Source organism: Petromyzon marinus, chromosome 79 (assembly GCF_048934315.1).
Source record: "Petromyzon marinus isolate PM22_M1 ecotype Great Lakes invasive population chromosome 79, UKy_Petmar_22M1.pri1.0, whole genome shotgun sequence".
In the NCBI taxonomy this organism is placed as follows: domain Eukaryota; kingdom Metazoa; phylum Chordata; class Hyperoartia; order Petromyzontiformes; family Petromyzontidae; genus Petromyzon; species Petromyzon marinus.
This window is the reverse complement of record NC_133745.1, coordinates 21,881,938-21,898,884: the sequence shown is the minus strand read 5'-3', so window position 1 is coordinate 21,898,884 and position 16,947 is coordinate 21,881,938. Positions and strand designations below refer to the sequence as shown.

The 16,947-nt window shown below is 54.8% G+C and overlaps 1 protein-coding gene across 1 annotated transcript in view; it reads left to right on the top strand.

Moving 5' to 3' along the window:
• Positions 1–16,947, top strand: part of LOC142907513 (solute carrier family 22 member 6-like) — a 53,197-nt gene that overhangs the window by 16,337 nt on the left and 19,913 nt on the right. Inside the window, exons 6-8 of the mRNA XM_076057103.1 lie at positions 1,686–1,809; positions 11,398–11,516; positions 12,342–12,556. Coding sequence (XP_075913218.1) covers positions 1,686–1,809; positions 11,398–11,516; positions 12,342–12,556 — 458 coding nt within the window. The remainder of the gene's footprint in view (positions 1–1,685; positions 1,810–11,397; positions 11,517–12,341; positions 12,557–16,947) is intronic.

The following is a 16,947-nucleotide window of genomic DNA, read 5'->3' as shown; positions in this document are numbered from 1 at the left end:
CAGCCAGTCACTCAGTCAGTCAGTTAGTCAGTCAGCCAGTCACTCAGTCAGTCAGTCAGTCACTCAGTCAGTCACTCACTCAGTCACTCAGTCACTCAGTCAGTCACTCAGTCACTCACTCAGTCACTCACTCAGTCACTCAGTCACTCATCCAGTCACTCAGTCACTCAGTCATTCACTCAGTCACTCACTCAGTCACTCAGTCACTCACTTAGTCAGTCACTCAGTCACTCACTCAGTCACTCAGTCAGTCAGTCACTCAACCAGTCACTCAGTCAGTCATTTAGTTAGTCAGCCAGTCACTCAGTCAGTCAGTCACTCAGTCATTCTCTCAGTCACTCAGTCACTTACTCAGTCACTCACTCAGTCAGTCACTCAGTCACTCACTCAGTCACTCAGTCACTCAGTCAGCCAGTAACTCAGCCAGTCACTCAGTCAGTCAGTCACTCAGCCAGTCACTCAGCCAGTCAGTCAGCCAGTCACTCAGTCACTCAGCCAGTCAGTCAGCCAGTCACTCAGTCAGTCACTCAGTCAGTCACTCAGTCACTCAGTCATTCACTCAGTCAGTCACTCAGCCAGTCACTCAGTCATTCACTCAGTCAGTCACTCAGCCAGTCACTCATTCACCCACTCACTCACCCACCCACTCACTCACTCACCCACCCACCCTCTCACTCACTCGTCCACCCACTCACTCACACACTCACTCACCACTCACTCATCCACTCACTCACCCACTCACTCACTCACTCACCCACTCACCCACTCACCCACTCACCCACCCACTTACTCACTCAATCAGCCACTCACCCACTCACTCACTCACTCACCCACTCACCCACTCACTCACTCGCTCACCCACTCACCCACTCACTCACTCACCGAAGCACTCACCCACCCACTCACCCACTCACTCACTCACTCACCCACTCACTCACTCACCACTCACCCACTCACCCACTCACTCACTCACCACTCACCCACTCACTCACCCACTCACTCACCCACCCACTCACTTACCCACTCACCCACTCACTCACTCACCCACTCACTCACCCACTCACTCACCACTCACTCACCCACTCACCCCCCTCACCCACTCACCCACTCACTCCCCCACTCACTCACTCACTCACCCACTCACCCACTCACTTACACACCCACCCACTCACTCACTCACCCACTCACTCACCCACTCACTCACCACTCACCCACTCACTCACCCACCCAGTCACTCCCCCACTTACTCACTCACTCACCCACATACTCACTCCCCCACTCACTCACTCACTCACCCACTCACCCACTCACTCACCCACTCACCCACTCACCCACTCACTCACCACTCACTCACCCACTCACCCCCCTCACCCACTCACCCACTCACTCCCCCACTCACTCACTCACCCACTCACTCACTCCCCCACTCACTCACTCACCCACTCACTCACTCACTCACCCACCCACTGACTCACCCACTCACCCACCCACCCACCCACTCACTCACTCACTCACCCACTCACCCACTCACTCACCACTCACCCACTCACTCACCCACCCACTCACTCCCCCACTCACTCACTCACTCACCCACTCACCCACTCACTCACCCACTCACCCACCCACTCACTCACCCACCCGCTCACCCACTCACTCAACCACTCACTCACCCCCCTCACCCCCAGGTTCACCCCTGAGTCTGCCCGCTGGCTGATTCAGCGTGGCCGATTTGAGGCGGCCCTCAAAGAGCTTCGCTTCGTCGCCAAAATCAACGGACGCCGAACTCAGGGGGACAAGCTCAGCCTGCAGGTGGGTCTCTGTGGGTCTGTGTGTGTCTCTGTGTGTCTCTGTGTGTCTCTGTGTGTCTCTGTGGGTCTCTGTGGGTCTCTGTGTGTCTCTGTGTGTCTCTGTGGGTCTCTGTGGGTCTCTAAGGGTCTCTGTGGGTCTCTGTGGGTCTCTGTGTGTCTCTGTGTGTCTCTAAGGGTCTCTGTGGGTCTCTGTGGGTCTCTGTGTGTCTCTGTGGGTCTCTGTGTGTCTCTAAGGGTCTCTGTGGGTCTCTGTGGGTCTCTGTGGGTCTCTGTGTGTCTCTGTGGGTCTCTAAGGGTCTCTGTGGGTCTCTGTGTGTCTCTGTGTGTCTCTGTGGGTCTCTGTGGGTCTCTGTGTGTCTCTGTGGGTCTCTATGTGTCTCTGTGGGTCTCTGTGTGTCTCTGTGGGTCTCTGTGTGTCTCTGTGGGTCTCTGTGTGTCTCTGTGGGTCTCTGTGTGTCTCTGTGGGTCTCTGTGTGTCTCTGTGGGTCTCTGTGTGTCTCTGTGGGTCTGTGTGTGTCTAAGGGTCTCTGTGTGTCTCTGTGGGCCTCTGTGTGTCTCTGTGGGTCTCTGTGGGTCTCTGTGTGTCTCTAAGGGTCTCTGTGTGTCTCTGTGGGTCTCTGTGTGTCTCTGTGGGTCTCTGTGTGTCTCTGTGGGTCTCTGTGGGTCTCTAAGGGTCTCTGTGGGTCTCTGTGGGTCTCTAAGGGTCTCTGTGGGTCTCTGTGGGTCTCTGTGGGTCTCTGTGGGTCTCTATGTGTCTCTGTGGGTCTCTGTGGGTCTCTTTGCGTTTCTATGGGTCTCTGTGGGTTTCTGTGGGTCTCTATGGGTCTCTGTGGATCTCTGTGGGTCTCTGTGGGTCTCTGTGGGTCTCTGTGTGTCTCTGTGGGTCTCTAAGGGTCTCTGTGTGTCTCTGTGTGTCTCTGTGGGTCTCTGTGTGTCTCTGTGGGGTTCTGTGTGTCTCTGTGGGTCTCTGTGGGTCTCTGTCGGTCTCTGTGTGTGTCTGTGGGTCTCTGTGTGTCTCTAAGGGTCTCTGTGGGTCTCTGTGGGTCTCTGTGGGTCTCTGTGTGTCTCTGTGGGTCTCTAAGGGTCTCTGTGGGTCTCTGTGTGTCTCTGTGTGTCTCTGTGGGTCTCTGTGGGTCTCTGTGTGTCTCTGTGGGTCTCTGTGTGTCTCTGTGGGTCTCTGTGTGTCTCTGTGGGTCTCTGTGTGTCTCTGTGGGTCTCTGTGTGTCTCTGTGGGTCTCTGTGTGTCTCTGTGTGTCTCTAAGGGTCTCTGTGTGTCTCTGTGGGTCTCTGTGTGTCTCTGTGTGTCTCTAAGGGTCTCTGTGTGTCTCTGTGGGTCTCTGTGGGTCTCTGTGGGTCTCTGTGGGTCTCTAAGGGTCTCTGTGTGTCTCTGTGGGTCTCTGTGTGTCTCTGTGGGTCTCTGTGGGTCTCTAAGGGTCTCTGTGTGTCTCTGTGGGTCTCTGTGTGTCTCTGTGGGTCTCTGTGGGTCTCTAAGGGTCTCTGTGGGTCTCTGTGGGTCCCTAAGGGTCTCTGTGTGTCTCTGTGGGTCTCTGTGGGTCTCTGTGGGTCTCTGTGGGTCTCTGTGTGTCTCTAAGGGTCTCTATGTGTCTCTGTGGGTCTTTGTGGGTCTCTTTGCGTCTCTATGGGTCTCTGTGGGTCTCTGTGGGTCTCTGTGGGTCTCTGTGGGTCTCTGTGTGTCTCTGTGCGTCTCTGCGTGTCTCTGTGGGTCTCTGTGTGTCTCTGTGGGTCTCTGTGGGTCTCTGTGGGTCTCTGTGTGTCTCTGTGGGTCTCTGTGGGTCTCTGTGTGTCTCTGTGGGTCACTTTGGGTCTCTATGGGTCTTTATGGGTCTCTATGATACTCTATGGGTCTCTGTGGGTCTCTGTGGGTCTCTATGAGTCTCTGTGGGTTTCTGTGGGTCTCTATAGGTCTCTATGGGTCTCTGTGGGTCTCTATGATACTCTATAGGGGTCTCTGGGTCTCTGTGGGTCTCTAAGGGTCTCTAAGGATCTCTATGAGTCTCTATGATACTCTATGAGTCACTGTGGGTCTCTATGGGTCTCTATGGGTTTCTATGAGTCTCTGTGGGTCTCTATGAGTCTCTGTGGGTCTCTATGTGTCTCTATGTGTCTCTGTGTGTCTCTGTGGGTCTCTATGTGCCTCTGTGGGTCTCTATGGGTCTCTATGATTCTCTGTGGGACTCTGTGGGTCTCTACGGGTCTCTGTGGGTCTCTGTGGGTCTGAATGGGTCTCTGTGGGTCTCTAAGTTTCTCTATGGGTCTCTGTGGGTCTCTATGGGTCTCTATGGGCCTCTGTGGGTCTCTGTGGGTCTCTATGGGTCTCTGTGGGACTCTGTGGGTCTCTATGGGTCTCTGTGGGTCTCTGTGGGTCTCTATGGGTCTCTGTGGGTCTCTTTGCATCTCTATGGGTCTCTGTGGGTCTCTATGGGTCTCTGTGGGTCTCTGTGGGTCTCTGTGTCTCTGCGGGTCTCTAAGGGTCTCTGTGGGTCTCTGTGGGTCTGAATGGGTCTATGTGGGTCTCTAAGTTTCTCTATGGGTCTCTGTGGGTCTCTATGGGTCTCTATGGGCCTCTGTGGGTCTCTGTGGGTCTCTATGGGTCTCTGTGGGACTCTGTGGGTCTCTATGGGTCTCTGTGGGTCTCTGTGGGTCTCTATGGGTCTCTGTGGGTCTCTTTGCATCTCTATGGGTCTCTGTGGGTCTCTATGGGTCTCTGTGGGTCTCTATGGGTCTCTGTGGGTCTCTGTGGGTCTCTGTTTCTCTGTGGGTCTCTGTGGGTCTCTGTGGGTCTCTAAGGGTCTCTGTGGGTCTCTGTGGGTCTCTGTGTGTCTCTGTGGGTCTCTGTGGGTCTCTGTGGGTCTCTATGGGTCTCTAAGGGCCTCTGTGGGTCTCTATGGGTCTCTGTGTGTCTCTGTGGGTCTCTGTGTGTCTCTGTGGGTCTCTGTGTGTCTCTGTGGGTCTCTGTGGGTCTCTGTGGGTCTCTGTGTGTCTCTGTGGGTCTCTGTGTGTCTCTGTGGGTCTCTGTGGGTCTCTGTGTGTCTCTATGGGTCTCTGTGGGTGTCTGTGGGTCTCTGTGTGTCTCTGTGGGTCTCTGTGCGTCTCTGTGTCTCTGTGGGTCTCTGTGGGTCTCTGTGTGTCTCTGTGGGTCTCTGTGGGTCTCTGTGTGTCTCTGTGGGTCTCTGTGTGTCTCTGTGGGTCTCTGTGTATCTCTGTGGGTCTCTGTGGGTCTCTGTGTGTCTCTGTGGGTCTCTGTGTGTCTCTGTGGGTCTCTGTGTGTCTCTGTGGGTCTCTGTGGGTCTCTGTGTGTCTCTGTGGGTCTCTGTGTGTCTCTGTGGGTCTCTGTGTGTCTCTGTGGGTCTCTGTGTGTCTCTGTGGGTCTCTGTGGGTCCCTGTGGGTCTCTGTGTGTCTCTGTGGGTCTCTGTGGGTCTCTGTGTGTCTCTGTGGGTCACTTTGGGTCTCTATGGGTCTTTATGGGTCTCTATGATACTCTATGGGTCTCTGTGGGTCTCTGTGGGTCTCTATGAGTCTCTGTGGGTTTCTGTGGGTCTCTATAGGTCTCTATGGGTCTCTGTGGGTCTCTATGATACTCTATGGGGGTCTCTGGGTCTCTGTGGGTCTCTAAGGGTCTCTAAGGATCTCTATGAGTCTCTATGATACTCTATGAGTCACTGTGGGTCTCTATGGGTCTCTATGGGTTTCTATGAGTCTCTGTGGGTCTCTATGAGTCTCTGTGGGTCTCTATGTGTCTCTATGTGTCTCTGTGTGTCTCTGTGGGTCTCTATGTGCCTCTGTGGGTCTCTATGGGTCTCTATGATTCTCTGTGGGACTCTGTGGGTCTCTACGGGTCTCTGTGGGTCTCTGTGGGTCTGAATGGGTCTCTGTGGGTCTCTAAGTTTCTCTATGGGTCTCTGTGGGTCTCTATGGGTCTCTATGGGCCTCTGTGGGTCTCTGTGGGTCTCTATGGGTCTCTGTGGGACTCTGTGGGTCTCTATGGGTCTCTGTGGGTCTCTGTGGGTCTCTATGGGTCTCTGTGGGTCTCTTTGCATCTCTATGGGTCTCTGTGGGTCTCTATGGGTCTCTGTGGGTCTCTGTGGGTCTCTGTGTCTCTGTGGGTCTCTAAGGGTCTCTGTGGGTCTCTGTGGGTCTGAATGGGTCTCTGTGGGTCTCTAAGTTTCTCTATGGGTCTCTGTGGGTCTCTATGGGTCTCTATGGGCCTCTGTGGGTCTCTGTGGGTCTCTATGGTCTCTGTGGGACTCTGTGGGTCTCTATGGGTCTCTGTGGGTCTCTGTGGGTCTCTATGGGTCTCTGTGGGTCTCTTTGCATCTCTATGGGTCTCTGTGGGTCTCTATGGGTCTCTGTGGGTCTCTATGGGTCTCTGTGGGTCTCTGTGGGTCTCTGTTTCTCTGTGGGTCTCTGTGGGTCTCTGTGGGTCTCTGTGGGTCTCTGTGTGTCTCTGTGGGTCTCTGTGTGTCTCTGTGGGTCTCTGTTTCTTTGTGGGTCCCTAAGGGTCTCTATGGGTCTCTGTGGGTCTCTAAGGGTCTCTGTGGGTCTCTGTGAGTCTCTGTGTGTCTCTGTGGGTCTCTATGATACTCTATGGGTCTCTGTGGGTCTCTATGGGTCTCTATGAGTCTCTGTGGGTCTCTGTGGGTCTCTATGGGTCTCTGTGGGTCTCTGTGGGTCTCTATGATACTCTATGGGGGTCTCTGGGTCTCTGTGGGTCTCTAAGGGTCTCTAAGGATCTCTATGAGTCTCTATGATACTCTATGAGTCACTGTGGGTCTCTATGGGTCTCTATGATTCTCTGTGGGTCTCTGTGGGTCTCTACGGGTCTCTGTGGGTCTCTGAGGGTCTCTATGGGTCTCTGTGGGTCTCTAAGTTTCTCTATGGGTCTCTGTGGGTGTCTATGGGCCTCGGTGGGTCTCTGTGGGTCTCTATGGGTCTCTGTGGGCCTCTATGGGTCTCTATGGGTCTCTGTGGTTCTCTGTGGGTCTCTGTGTGTCTCTGTGGGTCTCTGTGTGTCTCTAAGGGTCTCTGTGTGTCTCTGTGGGTCTCTGTGTGTCTCTGTGGGTCTCTGTGTGTATCTGTGGGTCTCTGTGGGTCTCTGTGGGTCTCTGTGTGTCTCTGTGGGTCTCTGTGTGTCTCTGTGGGTCTCTGTGGGTCTCTGTGGGTCTCTGTGTGTCTCTATGGGTCTCTGTGGGTGTCTGTGGGTCTCTGTGCGTCTCTGTGTCTCTGTGGGTCTCTGTGGGTCTCTGTGTGTCTCTGTGGGTCTCTGTGTGTCTCTGTGGGTCTCTGTGGGTCTCTGTGTGTCTCTGTGGGTCTCTGTGTGTCTCTGTGGGTCTCTGTGTGTCTCTGTGGGTCTCTGTGGGTCTCTGTGTGTCTCTGTGGGTCTCTGTGTGTCTCTGTGCGTCTCTGTGTGTCTCTGTGGGTCTCTGTGTGTCTCTGTGGGTCTCTGTGGGTCTCTGTGGGTCTCTGTGTGTCTCTGTGGGTCTCTGTGGGTCTCTGTGTGTCTCTGTGGGTCACTTTGGGTCTCTATGGGTGTTTATGGGTCTCTATGATACTCTATGGGTCTCTGTGGGTCTCTGTGGGTCTCTATGAGTCTCTGTGGGTTTCTGTGGGTCTCTATAGGTCTCTATGGGTCTCTGTGGGTCTCTATGATACTCTATGGGGGTCTCTGGGTCTCTGTGGGTCTCTAAGGGTCTCTAAGGATCTCTATGAGTCTCTATGATACTCTATGAGTCACTGTGGGTCTCTATGGGTCTCTATGGGTTTCTATGAGTCTCTGTGGGTCTCTATGAGTCTCTGTGGGTCTCTATGTGTCTCTATGTGTCTCTGTGTGTCTCTGTGGGTCTCTATGTGCCTCTGTGGGTCTCTATGGGTCTCTATGATTCTCTGTGGGACTCTGTGGGTCTCTACGGGTCTCTGTGGGTCTCTGTGGGTCTGAATGGGTCTCTGTGGGTCTCTAAGTTTCTCTATGGGTCTCTGTGGGTCTCTATGGGTCTCTATGGGCCTCTGTGGGTCTCTGTGGGTCTCTATGGGTCTCTGTGGGACTCTGTGGGTCTCTATGGGTCTCTGTGGGTCTCTGTGGGTCTCTATGGGTCTCTATGGGTCTCTTTGCATCTCTATGGGTCTCTGTGGGTCTCTATGGGTCTCTGTGGGTCTCTGTGGGTCTCTGTGTCTCTGCAGGTCTCTAAGGGTCTCTGTGGGTCTCTGTGGGTCTGAATGGGTCTATGTGGGTCTCTAAGTTTCTCTATGGGTCTCTGTGGGTCTCTATGGGTCTCTATGGGCCTCTGTGGGTCTCTGTGGGTCTCTATGGGTCTCTGTGGGACTCTGTGGGTCTCTATGGGTCTCTGTGGGTCTCTGTGGGTCTCTATGGGTCTCTGTGGGTCTCTTTGCATCTCTATGGGTCTCTGTGGGTCTCTATGGGTCTCTGTGGGTCTCTATGGGTCTCTGTGGGTCTCTGTGGGTCTCTGTTTCTCTGTGGGTCTCTGTGGGTCTCTGTGGGTCTCTAAGGGTCTCTGTGGGTCTCTGTGTGTCTCTGTGGGTCTCTGTGTTTCTCTGTGGGTCTCTGTTTCTTTGTGGGTCCCTAAGGGTCTCTATGGGTCTGTGTGGGTCTCTAAGGGTCTCTGTGGGTCTCTGTGGGTCTCTGTGTGTCTCTGTGGGTCTCTATGATACTCTATGGGTCTCTGTGGGTCTCTATGGGTCTCTATGAGTCTCTGTGGGTCTCTGTGGGTCTCTATGGGTCTCTGTGGGTCTCTGTGGGTCTCTATGATACTCTATGGGGGTCTCTGGGTCTCTGTGGGTCTCTAAGGGTCTCTAAGGATCTCTATGAGTCTCTATGATACTCTATGAGTCACTGTGGGTCTCTATGGGTCTCTATGATTCTCTGTGGGTCTCTGTGGGTCTCTACGGGTCTCTGTGGGTCTCTGAGGGTCTCTATGGGTCTCTGTGGGTCTCTAAGTTTCTCTATGGGTCTCTGTGGGTGTCTATGGGCCTCTGTGGGTCTCTGTGGGTCTCTATGGGTCTCTGTGGGCCTCTGTGGGTCTCTATGGGTCTCTGTGGTTCTCTGTGGGTCTCTGTGGGTCTCTATGGGTCTCTGTGGGTCTCTGTGGGTCTCTATGGGTCTCTGTGGGTCTCTTTGCATCTCTATGGGTCTCTGTGGGTCTCTATGGGTCTCTGTGGGTCTCTGTGGGTCTCTGTGGGTCTCTGTGTCTCTGTGGGTCTCTAAGGGTCTCTGTGGGTCTCTGTGGGTCTGAATGGGTCTCTGGGGATCTCTAAGTTTCTCTATGGGTCTCTGTGGGTCTTTATGGGTCTCTATGGGCCTCTGTGGGTCTCTGTGGGTCTCTATGGGTCTCTGTGGGACTCTGTGGGTCTCTATGGGTCTCTGTGGGTCTCTGTGGGTCTCTATGGATCTCTGTGGGTCTCTATGGGTCTCTGTGGGTCTCTATGGGTCTCTGTGGGTCTCTGTGGGTCTCTGTGTCTCTGTGGGTCTCTAAGGGTCTCTGTGGGTCTCTGTGTGTCTCTGTGTGTCTCTGTGGGTCTCTGTGGGTCTCTGTGTGTCTCTGTGGGTCTCTGTGTGTCTCTGTGGGTCTCTGTGTGTCTCTGTGGGTCTCTGTGGGTCTCTATGGGTCTCTAAGGGCCTCTGTGTGTCTCTGTGGGGCTCTGTGTGTCTCTGTGGGTCTCTGTGGGTCTCTGTGGGTCTCTGTGTGTCTCTGTGGGTCTCTATGATACTCTATGGGTCTCTGTGGGTCTCTATGGGTCTCTATGAGTCTCTGTGGGTCTCTGTGGGTCTCTATGGGTCTCTGTGGATCTCTGTGGGTCTCTATGGGTCTCTGTGGGTGTCTGTGGGTCTCTGTGGGTCTCTATGAGTCTCTGTGTCTCTATGTGTCTCTATGAGTCTCTAATGGGTCTCTAAGGATCTCTATGAGTCTCTATGATACTCTATGAGCCTCTATGATACTCTATGGGTCTCTGTGGGTCTCTGTGGGTCTCTGTGGGTCTCTATGGGTCTCTGTGCGTCTCTGTGGGTCTCTGTGGGTCTCTATAGGTCTCTATGAGTCTCTGTGGGTCTCTATGATACTCTATGGGGGTCTCTGGGTCTCTGTGGGTCTCTAAGGGTCTCTAAGGATCTCTATGAGTCTCTATGATACTCTATGAGTCACTGTGGGTCTCTATGGGTCTCTATGATTCTCTGTGGGTCTCTGTGGGTCTCTACGGGTCTCTGTGGGTCTCTGAGGGTCTCTATGGGTCTCTGTGGGTCTCTAAGTTTCTCTATGGGTCTCTGTGGGTGTCTATGGGCCTCTGTGGGTCTCTGTGGGTCTCTATGGTTCTCTGTGGGACTCTGTGGGTCTCTATGGGTCTCTGTGGTTCTCTGTGGGTCTCTATGGGTCTCTGTGGGTCTCTTTGCATCTCTATGGGTCTCTGTGGGTCTCTATGGGTCTCTTTGGGTATCTGTGGGTCTCTGTGGGACTCTGTGGGTCTCTATGGGTCTCTGTGGGTCTCTGTGGGTCTCTATGGGTCTCTGTGGGTCTCTGTGGTTCTCTATGGGTCTCTATGGGTCTCTGTGGTTCTCTGTGGGTCTCTATGGGTCTCTGTGGGACTCTGTGGGTCTCTGTGGGACTCTGTGGGTCTCTATGGGTCTCTGTGGGTCTCTGTGGGTCTCTATGGGTCTCTGTGGGTCTCTGTGGGTCTCTATGGGTCTCTATGGGTCTCTGTGGTTCTCTGTGGGTCTCTATGGGTCTCTGTGGGACTCTGTGGGTCTCTATGGGTCTCTGTGGGTCTCTGTGGGTCTCTATGGGTCTCTGTGGGTCTCTGTGGGTCTCTATGAGTCTCTGTGTCTCTATGTGTCTCTATGAGTCTCTAATGGGTCTCTAAGGATCTCTATGAGTCTCTATGATACTCTATGAGCCTCTATGATACTCTATGGGTCTCTGTGGGTCTCTGTGGGTCTCTGTGGGACTCTGTGGGTCTCTATGGGTCTCTGTGGGTCTCTGTGGGTCTCTATGAGTCTCTGTGTCTCTATGTGTCTCTATGAGTCTCTAATGGGTCTCTAAGGATCTCTATGAGTCTCTATGATACTCTATGAGCCTCTATGATACTCTATGGGTCTCTGTGGGTCTCTGTGGGTCTCTGTGGGTCTCTATGGGTCTCTGTGCGTCTCTGTGGGTCTCTGTGGGTCTCTATAGGTCTCTATGAGTCTCTGTGTGTCTCTATGTGTCTCTATGAGTCTCTAATGGGTCTCTAAGGATCTCTATGAGTCTCTATGATACTCTATGAGCCTCTATGATACTCTATGGGTCTCTGTGGGTCTCTGTGGGTCTCTGTGGGTCTCTGTGGGTCTCTATGGGTCTCTGTGCATCTCTGTGGGTCTCTGTGGGTCTCTATAGGTCTCGATGAGTCTGTGTGTGTCTCTATGTGTCTCTATGAGTCTCTAATGGGTCTCTAAGGATCTCTATGAGTCTCTATGATACTCTATGAGCCTCTATGATACTCTATGGGTCTCTATGGGTCTCTGTGGGTTTCTGTGGGTCTCTGTGGGTCTCTATGGGTCTCTATGAGTCTCTGTGCTCTGCTTCCCAGATGCTGAGGGCAGCGATGGGCAGTGAGGGGAGCCTGGAGCCACCCAAGAGGCATGGAGCCATCGATCTCCTGCGGCAGCCGCAGCTCCGTAGACGTACACTCGCTCTGTCCGCCATCTTGTACGCTCACCCACTCACTCACCCACTCACTCATTCACTCACTCACCACTCATTCACTCACTCACTCATTCACTCACCCACTCACCCACTGACTCATTCACCCACTCACTCACCACTCATTCACTCACTCACTCATTCACTCACTCACCACTCATTCACTCACCCACTCACTCACCCACTCACTCACCACTCACCACTCACTCACTCACCACTCACTCACCTACTCACTCACCCACCCACTCACCCACTCACCCACTCACCAACTCACTCACCCACTCACTCACTCACCCACTCACCCACTCACTCACTCACCCACTCACTCACCCACTCACCCACTGACTCATTCACCCACTCACTCACCACTCATTCACTCACTCACTCACTCATTCACTCACTCACCACTCATTCACTCACCCACTCACTCACCCACTCACTCACCACTCACTCACTCACCACTCACTCACCTACTCACTCACCCACCCACTCACCCACTCACCCACTCACCAACTCACTCATCCACTCACTCACTCACTCATCCACTCACACACTCACTCACCACTCATTCACTCACTCACTCATTCACTCACTCACCACTCATTCACTCACCCACTCACCCACTCACCCACTCACCCACTCACTCATTCACTCACTCACTCACCCACTCACTCATCCACTCACTCACTCACCTACTCACTCACCAACTCACCCACCCACCCACTCACCCCCCCACCCTCCCCCCCACCCACCCACCCCCCCACCCACCCCCCCCCCACTCCCCCCACCCCCCCACTCCCCCCACCCCCCCTCTCCGCACCACCACGGCAGCTTCACGACGTCGTTCTCGTACTACGGCGTGGCCCTGAACCTGCAGAGCTTCGGCGTGGACGTCTACCTGATGCAGCTCGTGTTCGGCGCCATCGACCTGCCCGCCAAGGCGCTGGGGCTGCTGGGCATGGCGCTAGTGGGGCGCAGGGCCACGCAGAGCGCCGCTCTGCTCAGCGCCGCCGCCGCGCTGCTGGGGATGCTCATCGTGCCCCCCGGTACGTGGTGGGTGGGGGTGGGGTGGGTGGGTGGGTGGGTGGGGGGTGGGTGGGTGGGTGAGTGGGTGAGTGGGTGGGTGGGTGAGTGAGTGGGGGGTGAGTGAGTGTGTGAGTGTGTGGGTGAGTGTGTGGGTGGGTGAGTGAGTGTGTTAGTGGGTGGTGAGTGAGTGGGTGAGTGGGTGAGTAGGTGGGTGGGTGGGTGAGTGAGTGAATGAGTGACTGAGTGGGTGGGTGAGTGGGTGAGTGAGTGGGTGAGTGGGTGAGTGGGTGGGTGAGTGAGTGAGTGAGTGGGTGATTGAGTGAGTGAGTGGGTGAGTGTGTGAGTGAGTGGGTGAGTGAGTGAGTGGGTGAGTGAGTGAGTGGGTGATTGAGTGAGTGAGTGGGTGATTGAGTGAGTGAGTGGGTGAGTGTGTGAGTGGGTGAGTGAGTGTGTGGGTGAGTGAGTGGGTGAGTGAGTGTGTGGGTGAGTGGGTGAGTGAGTGAGTGGGTGAGTGAGTGAGTGAGTGTGTGGGTGAGTGAGTGGGTGAGTGAGTGTGTGGGTGAGTGAGTGAATGTGTGGGTGGGTGAGTGGGTGAGTGAGTGAGTGAGTGGGTGATTGAGTGAGTGGTGAGTGAGTGAGTGGTGAGTGAGTGAGTGGTGAGTGAGTGAGTGTGTGAGTGAGTGTGTGGGTGAGTGAGTGGGTGAGTGAGTGAGTGTGTGGGTGGGTGAGTGAGTGAGTGGGTGAGTGAGTGTGTGGGTGGGTGAGTGTGTGAGTGAGTGTGTGAGTGAGTGAGTGAGTGGTGAGTGAGTGGGTGAGTGAGTGGGTGAGTGGGTGAGTGAGTGAGTGAGTGGGTGAGTGAGTGTGTGGGTGGGTGAGTGTGTGAGTGAGTGTGTGAGTGAGTGAGTGGGTGAGTGAGTGAGTGAGTGTGTGGGTGGGTGAGTGAGTGTGTTAGTGGGTGGTGAGTGAGTGGGTGAGTGGGTGAGTAGGTGGGTGGGTGGGTGGGTGAGTGAGTGAGTGAGTGACTGAGTGGGTGGGTGAGTGGGTGAGTGAGTGGGTGAGTGGGTGAGTGGGTGAGTGGGTGGGTGAGTGAGTGAGTGAGTGGGTGATTGAGTGAGTGAGTGGGTGAGTGTATGAGTGAGTGGGTGAGTGAGTGAGTGGGTGAGTGAGTGAGTGGGTGATTGAGTGAGTGAGTGGGTGATTGAGTGAGTGAGTGGGTGAGTGTGTGAGTGGGTGAGTGAGTGTGTGGGTGAGTGAGTGGGTGAGTGAGTGTGTGGGTGAGTGGGTGAGTGAGTGAGTGGGTGAGTGAGTGAGTGAGTGTGTGGGTGAGTGAGTGGGTGAGTGAGTGTGTGGGTGAGTGAGTGAATGTGTGGGTGGGTGAGTGGGTGAGTGAGTGGGTGATTGAGTGAGTGGTGAGTGAGTGAGTGGTGAGTGAGTGAGTGGTGAGTGAGTGAGTGTGTGAGTGAGTGTGTGGGTGAGTGAGTGGGTGAGTGAGTGAGTGTGTGGGTGGGTGAGTGAGTGAGTGGGTGAGTGAGTGTGTGGGTGGGTGAGTGTGTGAGTGAGTGTGTGAGTGAGTGAGTGAGTGGTGAGTGAGTGGGTGAGTGAGTGGGTGAGTGGATGAGTGAGTGAGTGAGTGGGTGAGTGAGTGTGTGGGTGGGTGAGTGTGTCAAAGATCCCCAATATAGCCTTAACAGACTGTAGGGGCAAGTGCTGTTAGCGAGCACCTATGAAGGCCGGAACGGTACACGAGGGGGTGGGTGGCCAGCACCACGCCCGACCGCCTTTGTCTCCCTAGTGGCAATGTTTACACACCGCACCAGGTACTCATTTGAGGCTGAGTCGACCTAGGGGAGGCCCGGGACCGGTTCAGATAATCGTCACTGGTGTTGGCCGTGAGCGGGAATCGAACCCTGTGTCGCCAGGTTCATAGCGCAGCGCGCTAACCGCTACACTATCGCTCCCCAAGTCTGGACCACTGGACGGGTTCCGCAGGATTGGAAGGATGCCCTGGTGGTCCCCCTTTTTAAGAAGGGGGACCGCACAGACTGTAACAACTACAGGGGCATCTCACTCCTCAGTGTGCCGGGAAAGGTCCTGGCAAGGATTATTCAGCATCGCCTTGCCAGGCACGCTGAGGAGAGGCTTGCGGAGCCCCAATGCGGTTTCAGGAAAGGGCGGTCCTGCACAGATGCCATATTTTCTGTCCGTCTGCTACAGCAGAGGTGTAGGGAATTCCAACAAGACCTACATCTCTGCTTTATTGACCTGGTCAAGGCCTATGATACCATCAGTAGGCCTGGGCTCTGGGTCGTTCTTCGTGCTTTTGGAGTACCTGACCCTCTGCTCACGATCATTAAGGACCTTCATGATGGTGAGCGGGCCCGGGTAAAACTACGTGGCCGGGAGTCAGAGCCATTCCCTGTACACCTTGGGGTGCGACAGGGATGTCCTCTGGCTCCCACATTATTTAACATCTATTTTGACCACGTAGTTCGTGAAGCCTTCAATAGCTGTACCGGGGGAATCTCCATATGGTACAGATATAATGGGAGGCTAATCGATGCCCGGGTGCGGTCAAGGGATGGCTCCCTATTGCTCAACCACGTTATGTATGCTGATGACTTGGTAATAGCTGCTCAGTCAGAGGAGGAGTTGGAGACGCTGCTGCTGAGACTGGAGCGTGCCACTAAGAGGTGGGGCCTTACCATCAGCCCCACCAAAACCAAGCACCTGCCTGGGTATTTTGTACCATCGGACACTCCACCCCCACAACTCCCAATCGGTGATGGGGCAGTTGTGGAGAGAGTGGAGAGTTTCCCATACCTGGGCAGTGTGCTTATGACTGGCACCAGTTTAACAGCAGAGGTCTCACTCCGAATCAGTCGAGCGGCAATATCTTTTCATCGGTTGCGTAACGCTGTGTGGAAGCTACCTGGTCTGTCGCTCCGCACTAAGCTTCAGGTCTTCTCGGCCACGGTCATTCCCTCCCTTCTCTACGCTTGCGAAACGTGGACCCCCCTAATGGAACATCTTCGCCGGTTAGAAACATTTAGGCTGGCCTGCCTACGATCCATCCTGGGTTTAACCAGACTGGATTGTGTGAGGAGCTCACAAATCCTTGAAAGATCTGGGCAGGGTCCCATCGGTGAGCTCCTCCGGCAGGCAAGGCTGCGATGGCTGGGTCATGTAGCCCGCATGCCCAGCCACCGCATGCCGAAACAGCTTTTGTTTGGCCGGATTGAGGGGGCTAAGCGGGCGCGGCACGGGCTAGAGAAGAGATGGAGTGATGTGGTACAGGAGGACGTGGAGCTGAGTGGACTTGCCGATGACTGGTACCAGCGGTGTCAAGATCGGCCTCTGTGGAGGAGGCTCGTGAAGGATGCTACTGGGCAGTTGGAGGCAGTCGCCCTCCAACAACAACGGAGGGCGGAGGAGCGACGCTCACAACAGCGAGCGGAGCGCCGGGTGGCTAAAGCACAGCAGGTTGGCACAGTAGGGGGCACAGGTGGTGCATCAGCCAGTCATCTCAGTCAGTCGACCCGTGGCACCTGGGTCTGCCCCGTGACCTCCTGCCAGCGGGCGTTCGACACTTCACGTGGCCTCAGGGTGCACATAGCCTGGCACAAGCGTCGTGGTGACGTCACCGCCACTTAGTGGCGAATGGCGGTTGTTGTTGAGTGAGTGTGTGAGTGAGTGAGTGGGTGAGTGAGTGAGTGAGTGTGTGGGTGGGTGAGTGAGTGTGTTAGTGGGTGGTGAGTGAGTGGGTGAGTGGGTGAGTAGGTGGGTGGGTGGGTGGGTGAGTGAGTGAGTGAGTGACTGAGTGGGTGGGTGAGTGGGTGAGTGAGTGGGTGGGTGGGTGAGTGGGTGAGTGGGTGGGTGAGTGAGTGAGTGGGTAAGTGGGTGGGTGGGTGAGTGAGTGAGTGGGTGAGTGTGTGAGTGAGTGTGTGGGTGGGTGAGTGTGCTAGTGAGTGAGTAGTGAGTGAGTGAGTGGGTGAGTGAGTGAGTGGATGAGTGGGTGAGTGAGTGAGTGTGTGGGTGGGTGAGTGTGTGAGTGAGTGTGTGAGTGAGTGTGTGGTTGGGTGAGTGAGTGAGTGAGTGGTGAGTGAGTGAGTGTGTGAGTGAGTGGGTGAGTGAGTGAGTGGGTGAGTGAGTGTGTGAGTGAGTGAGTGGATGAGTGAGTGAGTGGATGAGTGAGTGAGTGGGTGATTTAGTGAGTGAGTGGTGAGTGAGTGAGTGGTGAGTGAGTGAGTGTGTGAATGAGTGTGTGGGTGAGTAAGTGGGTGAGTGAGTGAGTGGGTGAGTAAGTGAGTGTGTGGGTGGGTGAGTGTGTGAGTGAGTGTGTGAGTGAGTGAGTGTGTGAGTGAGTGGTGAGTGAGTGTGTGAGTGAGTGGTGAGTGAGTGTGTGAGTGAGTGT